Raw genomic sequence first — 16,430 nt, 5'->3', positions numbered from 1 at the left:
TGTGGGGTACATGTGAGAGTATGCCGGTGGGCACCGCATGGCCTCCCCAGATCCCGGTGCAGAAAGAGCCGCATCATTTCTGATGATCGTGCTCCACTGCATCACGATACGAGAAACCACTGCGGCGCGGTCATCCGCATCTCTCCATTTCTTGGAGTGTTTACCAAATGTGGTGCCCGCATTAGCCTCTTTAATTTTTTGGCATTGGATCCTTTCTGCCTTGCTCAAGGCCAACAGATCCTTACTGGTGATAGGTGCTTCATGTGCTTGCGGGACCAAATTGTCCTTCTGCCATTGAGCAATAATGGCATTGTTCGCTCCTTTTACTTTCTGGCATTTACCGGTCTTTGTAAGTAAGTAAGTAAGTAAAATTTTATTTATATAGCACCCTTCCCAGCACGAATGCACAGAGTGCTTTACACATTAAATAGCAACACAGAAATATAAGTGCAGGAATAATACAAGAAAAAGGCAAAAACATAAGAACATACACAGAGCATGAACAGGTAAAAACAATGGCTAGGAATGACTAAAAGGCCTGTCTAAACAGGTGGGTCTTTAATAGTTTTTTAAACGAGAGCTCAGAGCGAGCGGCTCTCAGATCAGGGGGGAGGGCATTCCAGAGCTTCGGGGCTGTCACTTCGAAGGCTCTGTCGCCTTTTGTTTTTAGCCTGGTCCTGGGCACGACCAGGAGCTCTTGGTTGGATGACCTCAGAGACCGGCTGGCTGCATAGGGATGGATGAGGTCAGAGATATAGGTGGGGGCTTGGCCATGGAGGGATCTGAATGCAAATACAAGGATTTTGAAATGGATCCTGTGCTGTACCGGGAGCCAGTGCAGTGAGGCTAGGATGGGGGTGATATGGCATGACTTTTTTGACCTGGTGAGGAGTCTGGCAGCAGCATTTTGGATCAGCTGGAGTTTAACCACGGATGATTTATTGAGATATGAATAAAGGGAGTTACAGTAGTCTAGTCTAGATGAAATGAATGCATGGATGGATATTTCCAGTTCGGCATGTGAAACAATGGTCCGGAGTTTGGCAATATTTCTAAGGTGGAAGAAGCAGGTGCGGGTCACGGATTTTATGTGCTTGTCTAGGTGCATGGACTGGTCAAATATGACACCCAGGTTCCTCAGGTGAGGGCGCACGTTGTCCTTAAGGGACCCTAAGTGTGAGGCTATTTTTTTGGAGATGTTTTCGGCAGCTACAATCAGCACTTCCGTTTTTGTCGCATTTAATTGTAGGAAGTTGCTGCCCATCCAGTTTTGAATGGCGGACAGACACTCCAATAGGGTGCTCAGTTCCTCAATTTTATCGGGCTTAAACGAAAAATAGAGCTGGATATCGTCAGCAAAGCAGTGATAAGAAACACCCTTAAACTGACTGATGAGGAAGCCTAGGGGGAGCAAGTAAAGAGCGAAGAGGAACGGCGCAAGCACGGATCCCTGGGGAACGCCGCACGTGAGGGGGACAGAGTCGGATTTGAAAGGGCCGACAGCCACGGAGAAACACCTCTCCTTAAGGTAGGAGGCAAACCATTTTAGGGCACTGCCCGAGATGCCGACCCACTCCTTTAGTCTGCCGAGCAGGATTCCGTGGTCCACCGTGTCAAACGCTGCACTGAGGTCTAACAGGACCAGGACAGTGCATTTCCCTGAGTCAGAGGCCATCATGATGTCATTGGATACTCTGAGAAGGGCAGTTTCGGTGGAATGGTGTTTTCGGAAACCGGATTGGAATCTGTCTGCGATGTTGTGGTCTGTCAGATAGGTGGTGAGCTGGTTAGCTACCACTCTCTCTAACACCTTTGAGATAAAGGGCAGCTTAGAGATGGGTCTATAATTATTAGTTTGGGAGGGGTCGAGGTTTGGCTGAACAACTGCCTCCTTGAAGTAGGTTGGGACAGAGCCAGAGACTAGGGATCTGTTAATAATAGTGACCAAACTAGGGCCAATAGAGCTAAAAACCTGCTTGAACATTGGGGTAGGTAGAATATCCAGAGGGCTTGTGGAAGACTTCATGGATCTAACTATATCTAAAAGATCTGTTTGGGAGACAGGGGCAAGACTGCTTAGGGAAGATTGGGTGGCTGGGCAGAGGGGGAGGGGGGAGGAGGAGGGGGTGATGCTTGCCCTAACATCAGCTACTTTATTTACAAAGAACAAAAGAAAACGATTACAGTCTTCATTAGAAAACACCGGAACAGAGGGAGTGGGAGGACTAACTAAAGAATTTATCACTTTAAAAAGAACTCTGGGATTTCGCTTGCTAGAAGAGATCAGGTTTGAAAAATACTCAGCCCTGGCACTCTTAACTAGATCGTTGAATTCGGCTATTAGATCTTTTAGATAGAGGCGATGGACCTCAAGGTTTGAGGATTTCCATCTCCTCTCTGTTTTGCGACATTTACGTTTCAGCTCGCAGATGTCCTTGTTCAGCCAGGGGGAGACAGGGTGGGTAGAGCGAGTCACAATGGGGGCTACGTCATCTAAAATGGTTGCACAGTGTGCGTTGAAAGCATGAACTAAACAATCTACGTCATCATCAGGCGACAACAAAACATTCTGATCGAAATTAGCAGCGAAATTCTCAACAGCTGAGCTGTTGACAATGCGAGAGCTTTTTATACGCTTCTCTGGCACAAAGTCATTGTCAAAGGACAGGTTGAACAGCACACATTTGTGGTCGGACACCGTCAGATCTTCGATACAGACGTTGCTTATTGTTAAACCGATTGTGAACACAAGGTCCAGGGTATTTCCCTTATTGTGGGTCGGAGCGGCGACATGTTGGACAAAACAAAGAGACGTAGTAATATTAAGGAAATCAGCAGCAAAGGTATCTGAGCTCTTATTAATATGCATGTTAAAATCTCCGGTTAAAAGAATTCTGTCCAAGCAAATGATAGATGCTAAAAAGTCACCAAACTCGGCTAGGAACGAGCTATTTCTGCCTGGAGGGCGGTAGATTAGCACACAGTGAAACGGGTTTATGCGTCCAATTTTGTTTATGTGGACTTCAAAGGACGAGTAGGAACCTGTGCTCACTGTACGAGAGGAGAAACAGTCTCGGTAGAACATGGCAAGTCCTCCGCCTCTCCCAGTGGAACGCGGGGCGCAGGAGTAAGCACAGTTTGGCGGGCATAGTTCGTTTAGTGTGGCAAATTCGTCCGTTTTTTGCCAAGTTTCCGAAATTAACATCCAGTCCAGCTTCTTAGTTACAAAGAAATCGTTCAGGAAGAACGACTTGTTGGTAATGGATCTGGCATTTAATAATCCAAGGCAGATGGAATCGGAACCAGCTCTGCCGAGCGTTGACGCTCGGGGTAGTGGCCGCAGACACCTAGGCCGAGTCCCGGCTCGCCTACACACAGCCCCTGACGCCCCGCTTGTGAGTGGTCGGCGGTGAAACCCAGGAACGAAAGCCGGCAACAGCGACGGAGACGCCGGGAGGATGGGCCTGAGGCAGGATAGCCTTACGTCGGGGATCGAAAACGTGCAGGTGGACAAGGGCACGGCCAGGGAGCGGTCTCGGATTAGCCTTCGCAGCTTTACCGCGGCTCCAGCTCGTCTACCCCGCCGTCTCGCACGCCTTGTCCGGGGACAACAGCAGGATGAGGCCCAGATCGTCGCGGGGATCTGAAGGCGTAGCGCCCGGTGTGGACTCCACTGATCAGATCGATGGGACAGGGAGCCCACCACCGAATCGCGAATGTTCAGCAAGGTAAGACGATCATACACAGCTACTGATTGTACACTGTTCACACATAACGATGAACAAACAAACAGGACAAGCCAAACGAGAATCCGGCACAGACGACTAGCAGCCAGCATAGGCGCGGCCATCTTAGTGCCATCTTAGTGACTTCATCACTCAAAACCTCTGCTCTTTTGAGCATGTCTTCAAATGTTATGCTTCTCATTTCTGCTGTCTTATTTTGCCCTGTAAATTATTTTTCTTTACCCAACCCACTTGCTCTTTCGAGACTTGCAATGGTTTTTTTCAGATAGGTTTCCTGCTAAGATGTCTACTGGCTGCCAAGCCGAACGAAAAACTCGTAAGTTCCTTTGACTTTCCACTCAGAATTAATATTCAAAAGTAGCAAAGGTTCTGGCAGTTTTATAGACATCCGCTAATTGTCAGTTAGAAAACCCACCCTTCCCCAAAGCAGTTACACTCTACAGTGGCTGCACTTATCTCAAGTGTGCTTGAGTTTTGTGCTAAGAGTCGACAACTTTGTGTGCAGTTGTTTTCTCAAACACCTCTGTAGTTATACATTTCTAATATTTTTATTTATCTAGACCTGAAGGAGTGGCTCAGTATTTGTGCTCCACCACGACCAGTCGCTGATCTTAAGCACAATACTGCTAAACTTGAAGGAGTGCCCCAGTATCGGCTTCACCACAACCGGCCACTGATCGATAATATCTCAGGCTCAATACTACCCCGTATTGGCCCCCAACGATCGACCCTGGTTGTTGATACCTTAGGCTCGATACTGCACTCCTCCCCGCTCGCAGCCACGCCTTCGTTAGGGTCCAAGCTGGCGGTAAACTATTTCCACTCCTCCCCGCTCAAGCTTGAGACGGTTAAACTACACTCAGTTTACCCTATATGGAGCTCAATTGTCTCTGACCTGTACCCTACAAATGTTCACCATTTATCAATCAAGATATACTTACTTGGACATTCCAGGCACTCACCCTAAGATTACTAGTTATAGCCCTAGACGCTTTATATTAAAAAAGGTGCATCTTACCTTGTCTTTAGGCCGGCCTGGTGAGTGTCTGGGATTCCAAGCAAGCGTCCGGCCCGCTACGGCCGCGCTAATCCTGATGTGTCGCGGTCCACTCTCCTCAGGGAAGCTCAGCGAGACTGGAGACAAGGACACATTCGACAACAAGACAGGTGGATAAGGTTAAGTGCACAGTGTCACATGTTTATTTAAGACTAGCAGACATGAATGGTTATATCAAAGCATATATTAAAATTGGTACAAGTCAGAAACAACTGAATAAACTCTTAGATACTGATACCCAAAGTAGTTTAAGTCCAGAAGATCTATCTATCTGTGAAGTGTCAGGGCATGAAAGGATCCCGCACCCCTCTCACTCTGAGATGTTATACAGTAAATGTGACTTTCTGATTGGTCCTGAAGTTCAAAGCAGGAGGAGTCTTGAAGCCAAAAACATAATTTCCCAGAAGTCTTGAGGCAAAGCCTCAAGACTTCCTGGGATCCTCGAGTGGGCGTTTTGTATTTGAGAGAGAGAGAGAGAGAGGAAGAGAAAGAAGAGAGATAGTGTTTGTGAGTGAGTGAGTGTGTATCTGGGGGGGGTGTGTGTATGTATGTGTATGTGTGTGTGCATATAAGGTGCATTATATTAACTATAAACAATAACATATATGTACACTCTGCAGTGACATGTCTTCTGTGTGAGAGCTCAAGAGGGGGAGGGGGGGCCGGTGGTGTGCTTGTGTGTGTGTGTGTGTGGGGTGCGGGGGGTCTGTGTGTGTGTGTGTGTGTGTGTGTGTGGTGCGGGGTGTGTGTGTGTGTGTGTGTGTGTGTGTGTGTGTGTCCGCGCAGGATTGACACACACACATACATGATAGTACATTTCTTCTTCATAACACAAATCATATTTCAAACTGCATTTTCATAATTGGTTAGAAAAAACATTACATACTAATATATCTCAATAAGTAATATGGGAGCCAGTATATTACTTCAAACTTGTCTGTTATAAGCTCTGACGGGAAACTTACTCCCGTCTTCTGTTTACAGATAGCATGGCCAACTGCAAGGTCGAAATACGTCAGTTCTTACGTGGTTCTTACACAGCACTCGATACTAAAATAAGGCCGTCTTTGTTCTAAGATAGACCTCAAGAGTTTTTTTGGTGGGAACTGCAGATTACATAATTCAGTGCCAGTTAACAACAATTAAACAACAACAGGAGTGTGTACTGTACAGTACCAGTGGAGTTTCTCAGCAGAAAATACACTGTTCTTCTGAGCTCATCTCTCCCTGGCTCCACCTGCCTCTCTCTCTCTCTCTCTCTCTCTCTCTCTCTCTGCCTCTCTCTCTCTCTCTCTCTCTCTCTCTGTCTCCACCTGCCTCTCCCTGGCTCCACCTGCCTCTCTCTCTCTCTCCCTGGCTCCACCTGCCTCTCTCTCTCTCTCTCTCTCTCTCCACCTGCCTCTCTCTCTCCCTGGCTCCACCTGCCTCTCTCTCCCTGGCTCCACCTGCCTCTCTCTCTCTCCCTGGCTCCACCTGCCTCTCTCTCTCTCTCTCTCTCCACCTGCCTCTCTCTCTCCCTGGCTCCACCTGCCTCTCTCTCCCTGGCTCCACCTGCCTCTCTCTCCCTGGCTCCACCTGCCTCTCTCTCTCCCTGGCTCCACCTGCCTCTCTCTCCCTGGCTCCACCTGCCTCTCTCTCCCTGGCTCCACCTGCCTCTCTCTCCCTGGCTCCACCTGCCTCTCTCTCCCTGGCTCCACCTGCCTCTCTCTCTCTCTCTCTGGCTCCACCTGCCCCTCTCTCTCTCTTTCTCTCCCTGGCTCCACCTGCCTCTCTCTCTCCCTGGCTCCACCTGCCTCTCTCTCTCCCTGGCTACACCTGCCTCTCTCTCCCTGGCTCCACCTGCCTCTCTCTCCCTGGCTCCACCTGCCTCTCTCTCCCTGGCTCCACCTGCCTCTCTCTCCCTGGCTCCACCTGCCTCTACCTGTCTCTCTCTCCCTGGCTCCACCTGCCTCTCTCTCCCTGGCTCCACCTGCCTCTCTCTCTCTCTCCCTGGCTCCACCTGCCTCTCTCTCCCTGGCTCCACCTGCCTCTCTCTCCCTGGCTCCACCTGCCTCTCTCTCCCTGGCTCCACCTGCCTCTCTCTCTCTCTCTCTCTCCCTGGCTCCACCTGCCTCTCTCTCTCTCTCTCTCTCCCTGGCTCCACCTGCCTCTCTCTCCCTGGCTCCACCTGCCTCTCTCTCTCTCTCTCTCTCCCTGGCTCCACCTGCCTCTCTCTCCCTGGCTCCAGCTGCCTCTCTCTCTCTGGCTCCACCTGCCTCTCTCTCTCTCTCCCTGGCTCCACCTGCCTCTCTCTCCCTGGCTCCAGCTGCCTCTCTCTCTCTGGCTCCACCTGCCTCTCTCTCTCTCTCCCTGGCTCCACCTGCCTCTCTCTCTCTCTCCCTGGCTCCAGCTGCCTCTCTCTCTCTCTCTCTCTCTCTCTCTCTCCCTGGCTCCACCTGCCTCTCTCTCTCTCTCTCTCTCCCTGGCTCCACCTGCCTCTCTCTCTCTCTCCCTGGCTCCAGCTGCCTCTCTCTCTCTCTCTCTTTGCTTTCTACTTTCCAATACGGATAAAGTGGAAGTGAAGGCATCATCATTATTCAGAGGGCCTCGCACATACACTCACTCAATCTCTCTCTCTCTCTCTCTCTCTCTCTCTCTCTCTCACACACACACACACACACACACACACACACACACACACACACACACACACACACACACACACACACACACACACACACACACCAGACAATGATTAACGGTAACAAAAGAGGCTTTTGGTGTATGGAGATTGGTATCATTTGATGCATTAATCTTTCCCTCTCATTGCTCTCCCTTCCTCCTCTGAATGTCAGGGGGAAAGAATCACTTTGCCAACCACATATAGGAGCGGAGAGATATAAGGAAGACGAAAGCAACCTATAGTTCATCATAAAGAATAGAGAGAATTTGAAATGATGCATTCAAAGCCATACACCATTAAGCATGGATAAGAAGACATGAGATTGTCATTTTCTATCAAAGCCATTACTTTGTAGTCATCTGTGTAAGTACATTGCTGGGAGATTCAACGGAATAGAGATTGAGGTCTTCAAAGGCAGCAGACAGGTAATGACGGAGCCACCTTGAAACTTAACAGATGGATATCAAACTCTGGAATTACACTAATAGCTTTGCAACTGAAATGACTGCTTCTTCATTTCTAAAATGATGGTAGAATTAGACACAAACAAATGGCAATACAATGGTAAATGATGGGCTGGTAAATAGAAATTGCAAGAAAGAGGGAGACTGGGTTAATTTCATTTCATTGAGTTTGAGTGAACACAGGTTCAGCACCATGGAGAGCTCCATTCGTTCAGTGAGTGTGTGTATATATATATATATATATATATATATATATATATATATATATATATATATATATATATATATATATATATATATATATATATATATATATATATATATATATATTTAAAGCTAAGGGCTATATTATATATATAGTGAATACATATTTAAATATAATAGTTTGTCCTAACCAACTCCACCAGTAAACATTAAGTGACCCACAACAAAGTTTAAACTCACCCTCGGTACACTTTTGTGCCTGGACCTCTGCGTCTCCATGGTGATGGATGAAACAGGACATTGATTGGTGCATCGATAAAGTGATGACGTTGCCATGGAGATGAACCTCAGTCACCCCAAGGTCCTCCAAACTGCTGATGGGGGAATGAGTCTGCATGTTGCAAGCGTGCGCGCACGCGCGAGAGAGAGGCACACACGGACACGCACACTCTCTCTCTCTCACACACACACACACACACACACACACACACACACACACACACACGGAATATCAGGCATTTTTGAAGTTGCTGACCATCACATTAAATACTGTTTTATCTCATATTTTTGTCATGACATACTTACTTAAAAGCTGTTGGCTTAAAAGTTGCAGATGCAAATATTTTCACTGCACATTTATTACAGTTTTATGTGTGCTAAAAGTGAGCACGTACACACACATCCAACACTACTGTTATCATTAGGGCTATTTTAGCTTTTTACAGTTTACGTCCCTCGTTATTCAAGCTGGTATAGTTTCTTTGTCCTCTGTTTTGATGTCACCGGTTGCCTAATTCGCCAGTGTCTCTGTTCATCTTGATTTCTTTTTCTCTAGGGGAGAGAAGATTTTGAAAGTGTACGCTCCACATATGCAAATAAGCTCAAACTAAACCTCAAAAACACCAAAGGGAAATATTACTTTACTGTATAACTAGTCTGATTTCATTTTGAGCATGCAAACATAATGACCACAGTACCAGAAATGTTAAAAATACTGAAATTGCGGGTTAACCACAAAGCAAGAAGGTGATTCCATACAATCATGCACGCACGCACACACACACACACACACACACGCACGCACGCACACAAACACACACACACACACGTTCATGACACAAAGATGAACAATCGCCTCAATTTTACATCTCTCTCTCGCTCTCGGAACAAGAAGGCATAATACTGCTTCTTTTTGATGTCTGACCAGCAGGGTCAGGAGTCCGAGCGTTTGGGAAACTTTTGATGACGCACTCTTTCAAAGTTCTGATCCAAACTCATGCAGATGTGAAATGCGAGCTCTATTTTACCATGATGACTTTGCAGAGTGATTCACATGAAAACGCTTTCCCTCGCCTCACAAAAAGACTCTGCCCTCCCATCTAAATGGAAATGTCTCTCAATCATCGCTGCTCTTTCGTGCTCTTTCTTGCTCTCTTTTCTTCCCCGGCGGTTCCATTTCATCTTTTCTGCTGTTTCGTTTCACTTTGTCCTTTCTTCCTCTGCTCGTCTTCCTCGCTGTCGCCCGTTTCGCATTTCTGTCAGCGGCCCTCAAAACACCTGTTTCCATTCACACAATGGAAAGAATCATCTGGGATTCAAAGTGACAACCGAATATTCTGCCATGAACCTGAAACATATTGCAAAAGTAAAAAATAATCCATCCCAGTCTCCGTCTCACTTGCCAAACTATCTCCGTTTCTGTCTGGCTCCTCTTACTCTCTCTCATTTTTTATAGCGAAAAACAAATGTTCCGTTATCTTTACAACCATCCACTGAAAGTACCAAGCAGGACGGCTTTATTGCACCATCCAAATCTTCATCAAAACTTGCCATTGTCAGTGTGTAGGTTGCTAACTTGCTAGCTAGCGTTGTTGTTTCACAGCGGCGAGGCATTTGAGAGCGACACGCAGGGAGTGGAAAGGGACTGAAACTATTCCAACAGGTAGGCTATAATAGATTAAGGAGGTGGGCTGGTAACTGGAAAGTCACCCTTGTGAATCCTTGTTTCCCTCCGTGGGTACATCTCTGTGTTAGAAGAAAATGAGAGACCCTTTTCCCAACAAATAGTGTTGAAGTGCCATAGAGCAAGGCAGTTAACTTACTAAAGTAAAGATTCCCAGTTTCCAACAGCACAGGACTGTGATCAGGGGCGGACTGGGATCATAATTCAGGCCGGGCATTAGATACCAAGCAGGCCAGGCCAATACGGGCCGACGCGCGTGCCAAAAATGTGGGCCGTTTGAAGCCCAATTTGGGCCGTTTGAAGCCAGATTTGGGCCGTTTGAAGCCCAATTTGGGCCATTTGAAGCCCAATTTGGGTCGTTTGAAGCCAGATTTGGGCCGTTTGAAGCCCAATTTGAGCCGTTTGAAGCCAGATTTGGGTCGTTTGAAGCCCTGAAGTCTTTCTGCTGCACTCCGTAGTCACTCCTCATTTCCACTTTTCAAAAAAAAACTTAAACAACTTCTCTTAAAAGAGCACAGTACCTACCTGATTTCTTTACCCCTGTATCTTATTGATTGATTTAATTTGTTAAGCCGCTGGTGCACCTGTTTGCTTTTTCTTTTCTTTTCCTTCTTTTTATTATTATTATTATTATTTTTTTCTTCTTTTTATATATATATTTTTTTTAAACTTTTTATTGTTTTAAAAATATTGTCCTGATTGTGTTTTTTTTTCATTATTAGTTTTTAATTTGTTTTTAAATAAGGTGAGACTCTATAAGCCCTTCTGGGTTTCTTTCCCTCACCTGCACAATTTCTTTGTATTAAGATACTTGTACTATCTGTTATTCTTTTTTTTTTTCTCTGTGCAAATAAACAATAAACAATAAACAAATAAACAATAGATTTGGGTCGTTTGAAGCCCAATTTGGGCCGTTTGAAGCCCAATTTGGGCTGAGTCCAATTTTACAATGAGATGCACCCACTTTAACCCTGAAATGTAATTATTACTTGACTAACTAATAAAGTAATAAAACCACTAGTAAACCAGTAGGCGGCGCCTGGCCTGCTGTTCAGTGAGTGGCCTGACTGCGGGCACAAAAAAAAAAAAAAAAAATGCAGGCCAGGCCAGGCCCCCGGGCATTTGCCCGACGTGCCCGATTATGCAGTCCGCGCCTGACTGTGATCCAGCTCCCATGCAGGTGTGAATGTGTGTGACTGAGTGTGACCTTGTGCTCAATCAGCCTTTTCTGGATAAATACTGTATAGTCCATGTTTTACCTTCCCTAGTCCTCATGGGCTCGCATTCTAAACGACAGTATGGTCATATTTTGGGAAAATACTCAAATAATAATATGAATTATACTCTGCTCAGTCACATTTCCAGAACTAAAGTGTACCTGGAAACAGGAAAGCTATTTAATAATATGACGAGTATAAATAATGTATATAAAATGTTCCCCTTTTGAATCAGGCTGTATAATGTGACTTCTAAAGTGACATTTTCCCTCTTCATAACAGCCGGCTGAGGGGGAATGTGGAGTGTTTAATATTTTGTCCTGGTCTGGGCTCGTTTCGCTTTGTCTGAATACTGATAGACTAGGCTGCACAAAACTCATATCTCCAATTCAGCATTATTTATTATTATTATTACTTTATTTTATTTAAATGATAATTGATATAGGAAATGTGTCATGACTTGGGCGTAAAAGCAACCCATATTTGCCGTTTCGATGGCAGAACAGGCGTCAGGATGAAAAAAAAGACCAGTTGATCCTATCTCGTCCTGATGGATATATGAGGTTTCTTCAGTACATTGGATGTTTGTCATTCTGGAGCGTCCTGGTGGCACCGGTGCAGTGGGATCACAGGGGTGGAGGCCCTGGAGTACCCCGCAGGCACGCTCCGACCGCTTAACCAAACACCCCCGACTGCAACCATTCCTCTAGTTAAATATCACATACACGGCTGCCAGGCATATGCATGCACATCTCTCTCACTACACACACACACACACACTCGCTTGTGGAAATATTTACATGCATCCGCGCACACAAACACACACACACTACACATGCACACCACCCCTCACATTAGATGAATATCACAGACTTGCATATGTGAGACTTACGCGCACGCACACACACACACAAACACAAATAATACTATTACAACTATATTTAATATTATTAGTGGTAGTAACATGATTTTACAGCTACGTACTGTCATAATAGTGTTGCGTAAAGAGCTGCCATATTGTTTTCTAATGGGTTGCCATGGTGACATTGGGTGGAGCTTACAAGGTTGCGCCACTACGGAGCATTTCCAGGCTAGGGCGTTCTCTCTCAGAGGTCTCTCTTATCTCTATGTGAGATGCTCATCAGATTGCATGGACCATGGCACTCTGATCAGCAGGGAGATGGACAAATCAGTTGTGTATTTCCCCCTTTTCCTAATGGAGTTTGTCAAGTGTTGTTCCTCACCAATCGAAGGGCTGGTGAAGCACCAGGAGAACGGGTTGACCAGAGACTGTTGGAACGGAGATGCTAGCGTGGCTACATCAACAGAAGCTCCACCCTAACTCATTAAGCTGTGGCAAACCTTTCTTTCCTCCTTAACTCAAATGTTCAAAGCAACCGAGGCCGTTGGAAACTTCTAGACGAGCAAGTCGAATACACAACAATACGTGTGGTGCTCTGCAAAAAAAAATTCACATGACATCAACTCTCCCCTATGTAACTTTTTGAATGACTGTGATCGAAAGTTATGAGTATTTTAACCGCTTGTGTCTGAAAGGAAAACATGAGGAAAAAATGGCTTTAAACAGTCCACAACATTCTATTTTCTATAGTGGCATTCCACCAAAAAAAAGCATAAAAAAGGAAGACTTTGCCTTTTCTTTTATGAAAATAACTATTCACCATGATGTACTATGGAGATGAAAGTAACCAAATCACTTAAAATCTCAGAATGCAAAACTCATTTCCGACCTTCTTTGGCTCATTACCAACACTGTGTAGCAGCGACATGAAGGGTTCTCCCAGGCCGCTACACGACAATAATGACAATAACGACGCCCAAGGCCTGCGGTGCTGCGACATAATGAACATGAAGGCAACGCATATAAAACAACCAAGGATGGAACCTTGAGATAGGCCTATATATACTCCACACATACATTGTGGAGATCAGGAAGATATAAAACCATGAGAGTGAGAAGTGCCTGTGAAATATGATGTCCTCATGATCTTTGATGCTCAGCTATTTGTTGCTTTGCACCACGGATACAGTGGCAGCCATCTTCAGTTGGTGCTGCCAGCCGGCTGCCAAAGAACTGAAGTATACTTCCGCGTTCGCCAGGCAAAAAGTGAACGGGGTTTTAGAATGCGCATTTCACTTAAATCCATAAAATAAATAAGGTCTGTGGCTATTGTTATAGTAAAATTATTGATTGCACTATGACAAAAGTTTTGGCTTCAGTATGATAATCTTCACAAACGGGAATAACTTTTATCACTTTTGGAACGTAAATGTTCTCCCTCCACCTTCTGTGACTACACCAAAATGCTATTCTTCTCCTTTCCTCTCTTTCATTTCTCTCTCTCTCTCTCTCTCTCTCTCTCTCATTCCAATAAAGTCCTACATGCATTCTAGCCAGTTATCTCGTTGTGGATTCAGCGCCCAGGGTCAATTTCCCTCCAAATGAGAGCATTATCTGCGACAAGCTGTCCCCCGATGTAAGCCAGTGGCCCCTGCCGGCTTCATTTGTTTCAGACAGACAAACGGAAGAGTAAAAACTCCGCCTGTGTTCTGTTGTCGGCCTGATTGCTCTGTCAGACTCACTGTTTCTTTATTTGCTCTGAGCCGTGATAAGAGACGAGCAGCAGACTGGAACAAGCCTGCGCTCATGACGGAGAGAGGGTGGAGGAGAGGGAAGTGTGTGCGGGCGGAGGGCAGGCAGAGAGAGAAGAGAAAGAAGAGCGGATATAACTAAGAGATAAGGGGAGGAGAGGGAGGGAGAGAGAGAGAGAGAGAGAGAGAGAGAGGCCTTTTACTCAGTGCTCCTTGTTTTGTTTTGTTTTTAACTTTGCCGTTTCCTTGTGATGGATGAAGTTGTCCAGAGTGGAATAGGTTAGAACAGGGCTTTTTAAACTATTTCCTGTCTGAAGTTAGCCTTTGTCACCCCGGGTCCAAGGCTCATGAAAACATATGACTCTTTTGTACTGTAATGTCTGGACCACCCAGCAGAAAATAGGCCATTTTGGGCCCTAACCCACAGTTAAAGAAACACCGGTGTAGTTTAAGCAATACGCGCCTTAGAGCAGCCCTTAGCTGTTGTAAAACCACAGTGGTTCAAATCACAGGGCTTATTGCTTTTTTTAAATGGTTACTAACAAAAAAATCTATATTATTATTATTATTATTATTATTATTATTGAAATTATTATTATTCTGCCAAGCAATGGAGTCCTTCAGCTGGAACATAAGCAGAGTACCACGCAAAACACACGTGCGTGCAATTAAGAGAAATGTGATGTACCCACGTAGACGCAGCAACACAGAGACACTGTTGTGTGGAGTAATACTGTGATGCAGTCACATACTGTGTGTTTAAAGAGTTTTATTTTAGAAAGGCTTCGAACCCGGCTCAGCCAATCGAGGACTGGAACTCCGTTTTATAAGATATCGTAGACGTAGAGAGGTGGAGAATAGGTAGCGTTCAATACATTTAGCCATTTTCTACTGTAGTTGTTTTCCCCTCAGAGGCCCACAGTGTCAGACTTTGAAAGCCCCTGCTTTATGTCATCATTATACTACGCACTCCGGTGCAGTAGGTGGCGGTGTGGCGGAAGTAAAGAACTTTTGATTTTGCGCCTCTCTACGGGAAACTCATATATCTCACAGTCAAAACAGCCTCTTGAGGCCATCTGACGAACCATTAGACTGACTGAATGAATGACTGACTGACCTGAATGGTATTGTATTGTATCTTATTGCATTGTATCGTATCATATCGTATCGTATCGTATCGTATCGTATCGTATCGTATCGTATCGTATCGTATCGTATCGTATCGTATTGTATTCCCTCGACTGTGGCAAACTGGGAAAGCACAAAATAAAACATTGCTTTTTGAAGTCAGCCTTCAGCCACACCAGAAGCACATCCACACATCCAGACAGGGATGAGAAGGAAGTGTTCCCAACTGAACAAAATGCACTTGTCCTTTTGAACTTTGCCGCATCTACTTGAAGATAGTTGAAAGGGTTCAGGAGTGAAAGCAGGAAGAGGTGACAGAGAGTGACCTTGCCATTTGACTTTAGGATTAGACACATATTGCTCTTACAGTAAAGCCTGAGCTGCCTGCTGGGAGGCTGTTTTGCCCTGTGAGCATTATCTCCCCTGCCTGCCACTCTCTACATCCTGTCTGCACTAACACTGACCATCTGATCTCCTGTGCCACTCTCTCCAGCCTGTCTGCACTAACACTGACCATCTGATCTCCTGTGCCACTCTCTACATCCTGTCTGCACTAACACTGACCATCTGATCTCCTGTGCCACTCTCTACATCCTGTCTGCACTAACACTGACCATCTGATCTCCTGTGCCACTCTCTACATCCTGTCTGCACTAACACTGACCATCTGATCTCCTGTGCCACTCTCTCCAGCCTGTCTGCACAACACTGACCATCTGACAATCTGTCAACAGCACTGTGCAATACATCCAAATATGATTTCCCCCCATCAACTTTCCATATGAGTTGAGGAGGTTTGTTCCAAATCAGATATCCACCATGTATCTACTTTGACATAATGACTAATAGGAGAAGAAGGGTGATTTTTGTTTTGCATGCTATAATTTATTCTGCTGCTAGCAACACCCCCAAGTTTCCTCAAGGGTTTAATAAAGTACCTATTATAATTCTATCTATTAGAATATTGGAATAATCACCTCATTACACTAAAGCGAATGGTGAAATTGCAGCCGAAAGACAGGAGGTATAGGATAGATGGAGGGGAAGAGAGAGAGGGGGGGGGGGGAGACAAGATATAGTCTCATGTCCCATACAAGCATGAGGAAGTGAGGGAGGTGTGAAAAGGGAATGGAGGTGCAAGGAGGGAGGAGAGAGGTAAAACATGTTTAGGATCAGACACGTATGTGACAGGGGGAGGAGAGAGGTAAAACATGTTTAGGATCAGACACGTATGTGACAGGGGGAGGAGAGAGGTAAAACATGTTTAGGATCAGACACGTATGTGACAGGGGGAGGAGAGAGGTAAAACATGTTTAGGATCAGACACGTATGTGACAGGGGGAGGAGAGAGGTAAAACATGTTTAGGATCAGACAC

The 16,430-nt window shown here is 45.6% G+C and overlaps 1 protein-coding gene across 1 annotated transcript in view; it reads right to left on the bottom strand.

The window, feature by feature from the left end:
- Positions 1-8,530, bottom strand: part of LOC310771396 (eosinophil peroxidase-like) — a gene marked incomplete at both ends in the record, with an annotated part of 35,485 nt that extends 26,955 nt beyond the window's left edge. Inside the window, 3 exons of the mRNA XM_083664018.1 lie at positions 1,390-1,810; positions 4,765-4,880; positions 8,374-8,530. Of these exons, the coding sequence (XP_083520144.1) occupies positions 1,390-1,810; positions 4,765-4,880; positions 8,374-8,530 (694 nt within the window). The remainder of the gene's footprint in view (positions 1-1,389; positions 1,811-4,764; positions 4,881-8,373) is intronic.
- Positions 8,531-16,430: the final 7,900 nt, after the last annotated feature.

This window comes from Poromitra crassiceps (genome assembly GCF_964638095.1).
Source record: "Poromitra crassiceps genome assembly, contig: HAP1_SCAFFOLD_596, whole genome shotgun sequence".
NCBI classification, from domain to species: Eukaryota; Metazoa; Chordata; class Actinopteri; order Beryciformes; family Melamphaidae; genus Poromitra; species Poromitra crassiceps.
Note: the sequence above shows the minus strand (reverse complement) of the source record. Positions and strands in the feature narration are given on the sequence as shown.